This window comes from Nerophis lumbriciformis, linkage group LG34 (assembly GCF_033978685.3).
Source record: "Nerophis lumbriciformis linkage group LG34, RoL_Nlum_v2.1, whole genome shotgun sequence".
Taxonomy (NCBI): Eukaryota; Metazoa; Chordata; class Actinopteri; order Syngnathiformes; family Syngnathidae; genus Nerophis; species Nerophis lumbriciformis.
In genome coordinates this window covers 25295881-25309917 of record NC_084581.2, presented here as the reverse complement: position 1 = coordinate 25309917, position 14037 = coordinate 25295881, and the positions used below count along the sequence as shown (strand labels likewise).

Genomic DNA, 14037 nt, shown 5'->3' with positions numbered 1-14037 from the left:
CTATGGTATATTATTTATTTGTTCACTGTTCTGTTACAGAGAACAAGGAAATGGGATAACATTGCTATGGTATGAAAAGGGGTAGGATTAAATACGCTCTGCTTCTTCCTACTGCTTTTCGGACGTGCTGTAATGAAACAACTGGAATTGTGTGATGCATCACATTGTATCGTATGCATGTTCGAAATAAACTGAAACTGAACTTAAACATAATACATCATGCAAAGTACAGTTGACAATGAACTATTTAGAAGCCGGTGTTCAGTGTAGTGGAACTAGCGTCATACTCACCTTGGAGGTCTCCTTCAGATGATACCGGCAAAGCGTATGGTCTAAATCAAAACCAATAACGTCGCACTCTGACAAAGTGAAATATTCAGACATTGCAGCTAACGCTCGGAAAGGAAAAGAAGGAAAGAAACCTGCCACGAGAAAACACGTTACGATGTAACGAGGCCACGCTACAAGACGAGCCGCTCGAGCGTCACCGGCTGCGTGGGAAGATGACGTCCAGTGTTTAAAGATGACGTCCAGTGTTTAAAGCACACTCCTCTGCTATGGACAACAGTGTTTAAAGCACACTCCTCTGCTATGGACAACAGTGCCAGCCCAAGCTCTGCATTCGACGCTGTTTCAGTTTGGTTCCCCAGCCATTATATTTGCAGTCATTTGCTCATTGGATGGCGCCTGTCTCTTCTTCGCCTTTGGTGCCGCATGGTAGGTTGTGACTATTGTACATCTTTACCGCCATCTTCTGGATTTACAGAAGAACTGCCGCCATTTCAACTGTCACAACCTGCCTACAATCTGGTGTAGGTCAGGCCTGGGCAAATGAAGGCCCGGGGGCCACATGCGGCCCGTTAAGCTTTTCAATCTGGCCCGCCAGACATTCCTAAATATATTTTTTATATCTTTAAGATGGAAAGTGTAGCTGCCATTATGATGTGCAGTGATGTTTTCTAACTACCGTAAGTCTTCAACTATACCAGGGGTGCTCATTACGTCGATCGCGAGCTACCGGTCGATCTCGGAGGGTGTGTCAGTCGATCACCAGCCAGGCATTAAAAAAATAGTCCTAAAAATGAGCGATCATAAATCTTCACTATGACGTCACTTTGGTCACTTGATTGACATTCACGGCACCCGAGGGTCTTCTGAGATGACGCTGGCTGCTGCCAGCTCATTAAAATTACCGACTGGAAGGCGAGAAACACTTTATTTCAACAGACTCTGGCGCCGTACCTGTTGTCAAAACTCCAAAGACCGACTGCACAGTTGCGCTAACAAAATAAGAGTCTCAGAAAGCTGGCGTGCACAAGCTAGCAAGCTACGGAGTTTGCCGACAATGTATTTCTTGTAAAGTGTATACAAGATGCCAAAAACCAACCACTTTCATGTGGTATTGGACAGAAAGGAGGACTTTTTTCTCCTCCATTCGAAAATGCGGACGTTTTTAGCACCACTGTCTGATTCCAATCAATGCAAGTCATCAGAATCAGGTAATACACCAACTTATATTCTTGTCTTCATGAAAGAAAGGAATCTATATGTGTTAAACATGCCTGTATTATCTTTAAACACCTTAACTTGTTAACAATATTAACTATATGTGTTAAACATGCTTGCATTATCTTTAAACACCTTTAACTTGTTAACAATATTAACTATATGTATTAAACATACTTGTATTATCATTAAACACCTTTAACTTATTAACAATATTAACTATATGTGTTAAACATGCTTGTATTATCTTTAAACACCTTTAACTTATTAATAATATTAACTATATGTATTAAACATGCTTGTATTATCATTAAACACCTTTAACTTGTTAACAATATTAACTATATGTATTAAACATGCTTGTATTATCTTTAAACACCTTTAGCTTGTTAACAATATTAACTATTTGTATTAAACATACTTGTATTATCATTAAACACCTTTAATTTATTAACAATATTAACTATGTGTTAAACATGATTGCATTATTATTACACACCTTTAATTTATTAACAATATTAACTATATGTGTTAAACATGCTTGCATTATCATTAAACACCTTTAACTTATTAACAAAAACATATATTTCATAAATGAGTAAATATAAATGATATATATGAATGAGGTAGATCCCCACGACTTGACCAATTGAAAAGTAGCTCGCCTGCAGAAAAAGTGTGAGCACCCCTGAACTATACAAAGTATTTCAATGGTTGGAATCTGTGCTTTTTCATGATATTTTAGTGACTAGTGTTGTCCTGATAACGATATTATTTCGATACTTTTCTAAACATAGGGGACCAGAAAAAAATGCATTATTGGCTTTATTTTAACAAAAAATCTTAGGGTGTGGCGGACCGGTAGTTTTCAGAGGCGGTATAAATAATAAATAAATGATAAATGGGTTGTACTTGTATAGCGCTTTTCTACCTTCAAGGTACTCAAAGCGCTTTGACACTACTTCCACATTTACCCATTCACACACACATTGATGGAGGGAGCTGCCATGCAAGGCGCTAATCAGCACCCATCAGGAGCAAGGGTGAAGTGTCTTGCTCAGGACACAACGGACATGACGAGGTTGGTACTAGGTGGGGATTGAACCAGGGACCCTCGGGTTGCGCACGGCCACTCTTCCACTGCGCCACGCCGTCCGGTATGGTACCGAATTTGCTTCATTAGTATCGCGGTACTATACTAATACCCGTATACCGTACAACCCTACTAGTTACTATGGTAATCTACGTCACAGCAGGTCAGAAGAGGCACCAAGCAGTGTGGGTGGGGAGCGTTGCCACAGAGTGTTTCCAGAGCGGCCAGCCTGAAATGATTTTTACAAGAAAGTTCTAAAGCTTAGTGATGTATCAGATTGTAGGTGTTTTTTGTTTTTTTCACCCTTCGCGTTCATATTTCGCTGTGTTTGTTGCATTTGGCTTGATTGTAAAATATGTCGAGAGGGGGTATGACGTTCATGTTGTCAATATTCAGTGTTTTATCGTTCATACAAACATTTAAAATTCCATTCCGTTTTTAAGGCAGTCTGTCATAACATTTCTAGCATTCAATCAGACTTTATTGTGAGGTTTTGTATTAGTTTTCCTAAAAATAGATATACCGGCCCCCAGACACATTTTTTTCTCTAAATTTGGGCCCCCGAGTCAAAATAATTGCCCAGGCCTGGTGTAGGTGGACCTACTTTTATGAAGGTTCGTTTGTGTTTTAATTACTAAAGTCTTTTCTGGTAACACTTTATATAAGAAGTACACACTGGTAGGCATTGATTAAAGCATTACTAACTGAATTAATCATGTATTTCTTATTACAAAACCCAAAACCAGTGAAGTTGGCACGTTGTGTAATTCGTAAATAAAAACAGAATACAATGATTTGCAAATCCTTTTCAACTTATATTCAATTGAATAGACTGCAAAGACAAGATATTTAATGTTGGAACTGAGAAACATGTTTTTTGTGTGCAAATAATCATTAATTTAGAATTTAATGGCAGCTACAAGTTGCAAAAATGTTGGCACAGGGGCATTTATACTACTGTGTTACATGGCCTTTCCTTTTAACAACACTCAGTGAACGTTTGGGAACTGAAAAGACCAATTTGTAAAGCTTTTCAGGTGGAATTCGTTCCCATTCTTGCTTGATGTACAGCTTAAGTTGTTCAACAGTCTTTGTTGTCGTATTTTATGCTTCATAATGCGCCACACATTTTCAAAAGTCTAATACCCACATTCTTTTAATATGAAGCCACGCTGTTGGCATTGTCTTGCTGAAATAAGCAGAGGTGTCTATGATAACGTTGCTTGGATGGCAACATATGTTGCTCCAAAACCTGCATGTACTTTCAGCATTAATGGTGACTTCACAGATGTGTAAGTTACCCATGCCTTGGGCACTAATACACCCCCATACCATCACAGATGCTGGCTTTTGAACTTTGCGCCTATAACAGTCCGGATGGTTCTTTTCCTCTTTGGTCCGGGGGACAGAACGTCCACAGTTTCCAAAAACAGTTTGAAATGTGGAATCGTCAGACCACAGAACACTTTTCCACTTTGCATCAGTCCATCTTAGATGAGCTCGGGCCCAGCGAAGCCGGCAGCGTTTCTGGGTGTTGTTGATAAATGGCTTTCGCTTTGCATAGTAGAGTTTTAACTTGCACTTACAGATGTAGAGACGAACTGTAGTTACTGACAGTGGTTTTCTGAAGTGATCCTGAGCCCATGTGGTGATATCCTTTACACACTGATGTTGTTTTTTGATGCAGTACCGCCTGAGGGATCAAAGGTCACGGGCATTCAATGTTGGTTTTCAGCCTTGTTGCTTACGTGCAGTGATTTCTCCAGATTCTCTGAACCTTTTGACATTACGGACCATAGATGGTGAAATCCCTAAATTCCTTGCAATAGCTTTTTGAGAAATGTTGTTCTTAAACTGTTTGACTATTTGCTCACACATTTTTTCACAAAGTGGTGACCCTCGCCCCATCCTTGTTTGTGAATGACTGAGCATTTAATGGAAGCTGCTTTTATACCCAATCATGGCACCCACCTGTTCCCAATTAACCTGTTCACCTGTGGGATGTTCCATATAAATGTTTGATGAGCATTCCTCAACTTCCTCAGTCTTTTTTGCCACTTGTGCCAGCTTTTTTAAAACATGTTGCAGGCATCAAATTCCAAATGAGCTAATATTTGCAAAAAATAACAACGTTTGTCAGTTCAAATGTTAAATATCTTGTCTTTGCAGTCTATTCAATTGAATATAAGTTGAAAAGGATTTGCAAATCATTGTATTCTGTTTTTATTTACGATTTACACAACGTGACAACTTCACTGGTTTTGGGTTTTGTACTATTCACTATTCATCATTACTATTATTTTACTTATTAGTATGCAGTTTTATAAACACAATAAGTAGGCTTATTAATAAGGATTAGTAAATATTCATCATTTGTAAAGCATGAATATGAATACTAATTAGTGGGGGAGAGTTGGGTCAGATTAGTCAGTGGGTAAGTTAACCCACCCTTGTATCCAGGTAACTAGAGAAGAACATGGGAGAAGCAGTAACCCGCCCTGGGTTGGAAGCTGTTTATTTGATTTGATTGTTTTTTTGTTTTTTTTACAAGACAAGACTTTTTCAAAACAAAAGCACGTTGACTAAGACAATGACACAGTTAACTGACATTTCAGTTCCATCCGTTTTCTACCGCTCGTCCTTTTTGGAGTCGCACGGAGCCGAGGGCAGCGTACACCCTGGACAAGTCGCCAGCTCGTCATTTAAGTTAACAAATAACAAAAAAGAGATTCAAATGTTGACAGAAACGAAATCTAATTATTTTTGATTTTGTCTTTTTGATGGGTGGGACAAGTTGGGAATATATCCAATCACAACTCTTTAACAGAGTATGAAAGAGTTATTTAGAAAGAAAAGCCAATCAGATGCTTTGCCTTGTGAGATGAGGAATTTGGATTTCTCACCGCCCAAACAAAAATGTGTGGATTTGACATGTTCCACGTCATAATATGTGTACACCTGGGAGCAAGTTAAGAGAACACATTTTATATCTTTTGACGCTATGATGCCATCAGCAGGCGAGTGATCAACTGTGACGTCTACACAACTGTAAGTTAAAGGGGAACTTCGCTTTTTGGGGAATTTTGCCTATCATACACAATCCATATGTAAGACAAGAACGCGTATATTTTTCTTTTTTTTATGCATTCTAAATATTAAATAAATGCGATCACAAGTCTGCTTACAATGGAACCTATGGGAGACGTTCTATTCTGCCTATAAAGCCCTTCAAAACATCCAGACACCTCCATTAAGGTCTTATACACATTATCTAAGTATATATGTAATGTACTAACGGGCACATTTATAATAACATTTAATATTTACGTATTTTGATCATTTTAAGCATAAGTGAGGTATTCATTTAAAAATCACTTCTTTTTTTTAAAACTACATCACCGATTAAAACTCACTGCAGACTTCATGAGAGCCAGCAAACATACAAACCCCGTTTCCATATGAGTTGGGAAATTGTGTTAGATGTAAATATAAACGGAATACAATGATTTACAAATCATTTTCAACCCATAGACAGTTGAATATGCTACAAAGACAACATATTTGATGTTCAAACTGATAATAATCATTAACTTTAGAATTTGATGCCAGCAACACGTGACAAAGAAGTTGGGAAAGGTGGCAATAAATACTGATAAAGTTGAGGAATGCTCATCAAACACTTATTTGGAACATCCCACAGGTGAACAGGCTAATTGGGAACAGGTGGGTGCCATGATTGGGTATAAAAGTAGATTCCATGAAATGCTCAGTCATTCACAAACAAGTATGGGGCGAGGGTCACCACTTTGTCAACAAATGCGTGAGCAAATTGTTGAACAGTTTAAGAAAATCTTTTCTCAACCAGCTATTGCAAGGAATTTTGGGATTTCACCATCTACGGTCCGTAATATCATCAAAGGGTTCAGAGAATCTGGAGAAATCACTGCACGTAAGCAGCTAAGTCTGTGACCTTCGATCCCTCAGGCTGTACTGCATCAACAAGCGACATCAGTGTGTAAAGGATATCACCACATGGGCTCAGGAACACTTCAGAAACCCACTGTCAGTAACTACAGTTGGTCGCTACATCTGTAAGTGTACCGTAAGTTAAAACTCTCCTATGCAAGGCAAAAACTGTTTATCAACAACACCCAGAAACGTCGTCGGCTTCACTGGGCCTGAGCTCATCTAAGATGGACTGATACAAAGTGGAAAAGTGTTCTGTGGTCTGACGAATCCACATTTCAAATTGTTTTTGGAAACTGTGGACGCCGTGTCCTCCGGACCAAAGAGGAAAAGAACCATCCGGATTGTTATAGGCGCAAAGTTGAAAAGCCAGCATCTGTGATGGTATGGGGGTGTATTAGTGCCCAAGACATGGGTAACTTACACATCTGTGAAGGCGCCATTAATGCTGAAAGGTACATACAGGTTTTGGAGCAACATATGTTGCCATCCAAGCAACGTTACCATGGACGCCCCTGCTTATTTCAGCAAGACAATGCCAAGCCACGTGTTACATCAACGTGGCTTCATAGTAAAAGAGTGCGGGTACTGGACTGGCCTGCCTGTAGTCCAGACCTGTCTCCCATTGAAAATGTGTGGCGCATTATGAAGCCTAAAATACCACAACGGAGACTTCCGGACTGTTGAACAACTTAAGCTGTACATCAAGCAAGAATGGGAAAGAATTCCACCTGAGAAGCTTCAAAAATGTGTCTCCTCAGTTCCGAAACGTTTACTGAATGTTGTTAAAAGGAAAGGCCATGTAACACAGTGGTGAACATGCCCTTTCCCAACTACTTTGGCACGTGTTGCAGCCATGATATTCTAAGTTCAATATTATTTGCAAAAAAAATAATAAAGTTTATGAGTTTGAACATCAAATATCTTGTCTTTGTAGTGCATTCAATTGAATATGGGTTGAAAAGGATTTGCAAATCATTGTATTTAAAAGGGACGGCGTGGCGCAGTGGGAGAGTGGCCGTGCGCAACCCAAGGGTCCCTGGTTCAATCCCCACCTAGTACCAACCTCGTCATGTCCGTTGTGTCCTGAGCAAGACACTTCACCCTTGCTCCTGATGGCTGCTGGTTAGCGCCTTGCATGGCAGCTCCCTCCATCAGTGTGTGAATGTGTGTGTGAATGGGTAAATGTGGAAGTAGTGTCAAAGCGCTTTGAGTCCCTTGAAGGTAGAAAAGCGCTATACAAGTACAACCCATTTATTCTGTTTATATTTACATCTAACACAATTTCCCAACTCATATAGAAACAGGGTTTGTAATACAACATCACTTACTGTACAATATGCCGATTGATAGAATCCCGTTTAGCTGAAGAATGACTCATAATCCTCGCGAAGAAAAGTGTATTTTCGTGTGTCGTTCTTGCCTTTCCTGGGTCTAAATTGGCTGTCAAAGTGCACCAACTTGACGGAATACATCATCGCCCTTCTACTATCCAGGTGAGAGGCATGATTTATCCCATACCATACTAACTAATTGTGATCTACAATACAATTCAAAGGAGCAGGGAAGCAAGAAAGCAGCAGACCACTCGATGTAAACACAGTAGTGGTCACCGCACTGATATAAAGAGTTTGTCTGAGTTGGCGCTTATAATAACAATATCACTAATATATGGTTAAAATTCAAGTCACGAAATGTAAATGGACTATTGTTGGAGCTTTTTGATTGGGTTTTATGGGCGGAATAATACATAATGTTGGATGTAGAGAACATACAAACTCTTTATTTTTTTCAATCACTATTATTGAAATTCAACGATTTGGTGCATTTGCAAACAGCTGAAATGATGTACAAAGCAAACTATAACCTGCTGCCCAAGAATGTACAACAATTCTTCTCAACAAAAGACGAGAAATATAACCTTAGAGGAAAATCTCATTTAAAGCATGTATATGCTCGTACAACACTTAAAACTTTTAGCATATCAGTATGTGGATTTAAATTATGGAACGGATTAAGCAAAGAAATCAAACAAAGCACCAATATGATCCAGTTTAAGAGACAGTTCAAACAGCAAGTGTTCACAAAGTACACATAACAAGAATTATAATGAACATCTTGAACCCTTTTTTAAAATTTTTATTGAGAAAAATAATGTTTATGTATTTAATATTTGTATGCTTACTATGGTATATTATTTATTTATTATTTATTTGTTCACTGTTCTGTTACAGAGAACAAGGAAATTAGATACAATTGCTATGGTATGAAAAGGGGTAGGATTAAATATGCTCTGCTTTTTCCTACAACTGGAATTGTGTGATGCATCACATTGTATCGTATGCATGTTCGAAATAAACTGAAACTGAACTGAATAGAGGACCTCCGATTGGCTCCACTGTAAGGGGACTTCTATTTACGAGTTAGAGTGCGTAGAAAAAAAAATACATCCGTCTTAATGTCTTTCATAATAATTGTGAACAACAGGCATCGGGACCAGATGACCGGCCGTTGTGAAGCAGATGCCAGGTGAGTGGATATCTCAGCTGGAACGAGTTATCTAATCACCTGTCTCTTCATTAGCAGCGTTGGTGACCGCAGGTGGAGGAGCTGAAAAGCCAGAGGAGGAAAGAGGAAAGACTTTGGGGAAAGAATTGAAGACGGGAAAATACTTGTGATATTGAAAAATAAAAACATTGTAACCTTGGCAACCAGCCTGGCCACAGTCTGTCGGTCCTGACAAGAACCCTGCGACACAAAGCTGTCACATTTTGGCGCCCAAAACAGCAGGACCGGGAAGAAAATGTCGGCCCCGACCCCCTTGGAGGCGCTGGGAAGAGTCCTGGCGGAGGTGTCTGCGGCCTTGCAGCAGCAGATGGAGACGGGCCGCCAGCAGACCCAAATTTTACAGACACTGGTGAGCAGAGCGGGAGGGGATTCAGGAGCGGGGACGTCCACCTCCATGCAGCGCATGGCGGAGGCTGAAGACCCCCAAGCGTTTGTGAATGTTTTCGAGGCCACGGCAGCCGCGTGTGGCTGGCCGGAAGAAGAGTGGGGCGTGAAGCTGCTGCCGCTCCTGGCGGGGGAGGCGCATCGGGCGGCGCTCAGTCTCCCGGCGTCCGCCCGGGTGCACTTCCCCAGCCTCCGCCGCGCAGTACTGGATCGGGTTGGCAGCCACCCGGAGGACCACCGACGTCGATTCCGCGCGATGCGACTGGGACCCGATGACCGGCCATTTGCACAGCAACTGCAGGACGTGGCAGCCCGGTGGCTACCGCCAGAGGAGGCGGACATCAAAAACATGTTCGAGCAAATTCTGCTCGAACAATTTGTGGACGCAATCCCAGCCAGAACCGCCGCGTGGGTGCGCTACCACCGTCCGCGGGACCTGATGGCCGCAGTAACCCTGGCCGAAGACCATCTGGCGGTTAACCGGGAGGCGACTTCAAGACCGGTCGAAAGGCCCACACCAGCACCGAGAGCGGCCGAAAGGCCCATTCCAGCCCCGCAAAGACGACTTGCGCAACCGGAGGGGGTGACCTGGACCCACGAGCAGGTTCCCGGCCCAGACATGGCCACCCCGCACCACACCACACCACACCCATTCATTCCACCAGCCAACAGCAGTATCAAGGGGGGGTTTTAGGGGTTGTAACATTCCCTAGGGGCGGTGTAGCTCGGTTGGTAGAGTGGCCGTGCCAGCAACTTGAGGGTTGCAGGTTCGATCCCCGCTTCCGCCATCCTAGTCACTGCCGTTGGGCAAGACACTTTACCCACCTGCTCCCAGTGCCACCCACACTGGTTTAAATGTAACTTAGATATTGGGTTTTCACTATGTAAAGCGCTTTGAGTCACTAGAGAAAAAGCGCTATATAATATAATTCACTTCACTTCACTTCACTATGCTCCTTCTTTTCAGGGTACCGGCGCTGCTGAGAGGGGGCTTCCCCTGCAGACGGCACCTCGAGCACCAGGGCCGGTGTGCTGGGGGTGCGGACAGTCCGGTCACGTGAGGCGAGACTGCTCCCTGATGGAGGTGGGACAGGTGATGCGGGTTGTCGGACCCCCATATGTTTTGCATATGGTGAATGTTTATATTCATCCGGTAGAAAGCAAACCATCAGTTTAAATGGTAGGTATTTCAGTTTGGGCACATAGTAACATAGAGCCCTTTAGTAATGGCATTTGTGTGTGGTTTGGATTAGTTCTCGCGGAAGAAAAGGCAATAAACTTGGTATGCAATGGTGATAGCCCTATCCGTGAAAAGAGACTACATGTTTAGCTTAATGCCAGCATCTAAGATACGACCTGCATCTGTTGTCTTTCCAGACCCTTACACACGAACATCTCCTTATATGGTCAGGGTGTGCTGTCCTCAATGTTCCCTCTAATTTTCCATATGTGTGAACAAACGCAAAAACTCTTTGAGCATTCAGTGGAGCACATGTGAGCGACATCAGACCTGCAGCACACCTGTCCCAAACCTGACTAAATAACAAGTTCAATGTTTTATTATTGTAATCAAATGGCAGCAGTCATTTCCATGAGATTATTTTCTAATATAAGTGTTTTGGCCCACTTACAATGACTATAACATATTGTTTTTCATGAGCTGTGTACTAGTATTATATGTCTGGGTGGGGGGTCCTACTTTGGAAATAATGTGTACCACTTTCAGATATCGCATTTAGTTCCCACTAAAACATTCACATGTTGCACAATGAGATGTAAACATGGGATCATGTGTACATTCCTGTAACTTTCTGTTTGTAAAATATACCTTTATTAGTATTTCTTTAATATAATAACATCATTTTATGATTACGGTTCGGGTTCGGTAAATGCGCACATGAAACCGGTGGGGTTCGGTACCTCCAACAAGGTTAAGAACCACTGTTCTAGAGGAAGTGGCTAAGAGATCCCGGCATCGCCGGCATCTGATTTCCCTGCGGTTAGACCCGACCGATCATTGGAGATGTGTCACGTGTTGACTAGCGTTCTAAAGCTGTTATTCCTAAATATTAGTTAATGATGGATTCATTTTTATGCTTGTTGGAGTGGGACATGTACCTTTAAAAACATGCAAACAATCCAGAAGATGTCCCAGAAAGAGTCCTCACGGTCTGTCCCTATCACTATCTCTTATTTAGCAGCAATGTTCCCTCTTATTTTTCATGTGTGTGAGAAAACGCACAAACACCCTTAGCATTCAGTAGAATAGAGACGTGCACACTGTGGCCATACAAGCAGCACATTTGTCTCAAACCTGACATAACAATTTAAATGTCTTATTATTATAATCAAGTGACTAGTCAATTTCAAGAGATTATTTTCTAATATATGTGATTTGGCCCACTTAGATATTGTTTTTTTTTAATCAGTTGTGCACTATAGTATTTTATGCCTGGGTGGGGGTCCTGCTTCGGAAAGATTGTGTACCCCTTTCAGAGATCACATTTAGTTCCCCGGCTTAAAACATTCACATGTTACATGAGATGAAGTGTTTATTAACTTTCTGTCCGTAAAATAAATATTTTTATTAGCAATTATGTAGTCCTGTAACATCATTTCATCATTAATATCCAAAAAAATAACATTCTTAACAAATGACAGTAGAATAAGCACACTGATTGAGGAGTCATAGTAAAACAACCTGAAATTTACACTTTACGTGTAGTGTTGGAGTTGTCCAACTTTTTGTGTGGCCATAAACGCACCAGTGGCTAATTGCCATAGTGTATGTGTTGGTGCAGGTGAGAGAGAGCAAGCGGCTGCTGTTGATATAACAGATGACAAGGAGTTGCTTTTGGCTTGGTTTGTACGGTAGACAACGACCAGTTTTGCTAGATAAAAGTATTTTACACATTGTTTTGGTATGGTTATGGCCGACAAACAATTTCGCTAACTAAAGGGACCGATAGAATTCCTGTCCTCCTTTAAGTGTCTCCACAGACGTTACAATAATTGAAGTGTTGACAAACATTGTTTTAACTGTTGTGGCCGCCTTTCGTCACCTGTTACTCACGGTTGCATTGCAAAATCTTACAAAACAAACGATTTGTTTATTTTGTTTAGAGTGGGATTTGATTTTTTGCACGGCATAGATTTTCTGTGCGCAGAGGACACGTGAGCAGTGCGCACCTTAGAGGGAACGTTGGCTGTCCTGACTTAGCACACACCCAGAGACAGGAGGGAGTATAAAACCGATGGTTTGGCTTCTCCAAGTTAGGAGTGTCTCGTTTTTGACTTGACTTCCTCCAGGAACTGCATGCCTGTATAATGACGCTCGCTTGTAATAAAGCAACTTTTTGTTCAGTAAAGCGTCTCCGACGTCTCTTTTGATCCACTCCGCACTACCGTGTTACCCTTCTGTCTGTGAGAGGTTGTCAAGAGCAGAAATACACCTCATGAGGCCAGCAATGTTTATTCCCTCAATTTGATTAGGATTCCTGTTAGTCCCACTACTTCCCTGAGAGATGGAGGTTATTGCTTTTATTTATTTCCAAGCTGCCCGAATATCTCCACCGGTATATTTGTGTTCTACCTTGTAACTATAAACTCTTTTAGCTTTCCTTTCCTGCATGCTCCCTGTGTAAAAGATGTGTTTCTTGATGTTTATGACACTTTTTAGTTCCTTAGTGACCCACGGTTTGCTGTTGGAAAATATGGTAATTTCCTTACAGGGAATATTAAAGTCCATCCATTCATTTTCTACCGCTTATTCCCTTCGGGGTCGCGGGGGGCGCTGGAGCCTATCTCAGCTGCATTCGGGCGGAAGGCGGGGTACACCCTGGACAAGTCGCCACCTCATCGCAGGGCCAACACAGATAGACAGACAACATTCACACTCACATTCCCACACTAGGGCCAATTTTAGTGTTGCCAATCAACTTATCCCCAGGTGCATGTCTTTGGAGGTGGGAGGAAGCCGGAGTACCCGGAGGGAACCCACGCAGTCACGGGGAGAACATGCAAACTCCACACAGAAAGATCCCGAGCCCGGGATTGAACCCCAGTCTACTCAGGACCTTCGTATTGTGAGGCAGATGCACTAACCCCTCTTCCACCGTGCTGCCCCTATTAAAGTCCACACAAAAATATATATAAGAGGAAACCGTTAAAGCTCATTTAAATCCCCACATGAACTATAAATCAAATCAACTTTATTTATAAAGCACATTTAAAATTGACCACAGGGGTAGCCAATATATAAAAGACATTCCAATCTGTCAAATCGAAGCATGCCTGTAAAGTCGCAATATTTTCCTCTGTCCAACATCTTACTGTTTTTACACGGGCAAGTGCTTCTTGCAGATGGGTTTATAGGTGGGCATCACTGTTGTGGTAAGATGCTCCAAAGGAAGGCATGGACATGGACTTGAAGGCACCAGGCACTGCCCTATAACACAAGTCAAGTGTAGAGTTTTTTAGGGTTGTTGCACAGCTGACGTATTGTTCGTAAGTCCTTAGAG

General features: G+C 41.7%; 1 protein-coding gene across 3 annotated transcripts in view; it reads right to left on the bottom strand.

Moving 5' to 3' along the window:
• Positions 1-609, bottom strand: part of nt5dc1 (5'-nucleotidase domain containing 1) — a 73976-nt gene extending 73367 nt beyond the window's left edge. For 2 of the 3 annotated variants that reach the window (XM_061929515.2, XM_072912248.1), the window contains exon 1: positions 292-609. In XM_061929515.2, the coding sequence (XP_061785499.2) occupies positions 292-384 (93 nt within the window). In that variant the 5' untranslated portion in view covers positions 385-609. The remainder of the gene's footprint in view (positions 1-291) is intronic. The other variant, XM_061929514.2, reaches the window with a different exon arrangement.
• Positions 610-14037: the final 13428 nt, after the last annotated feature.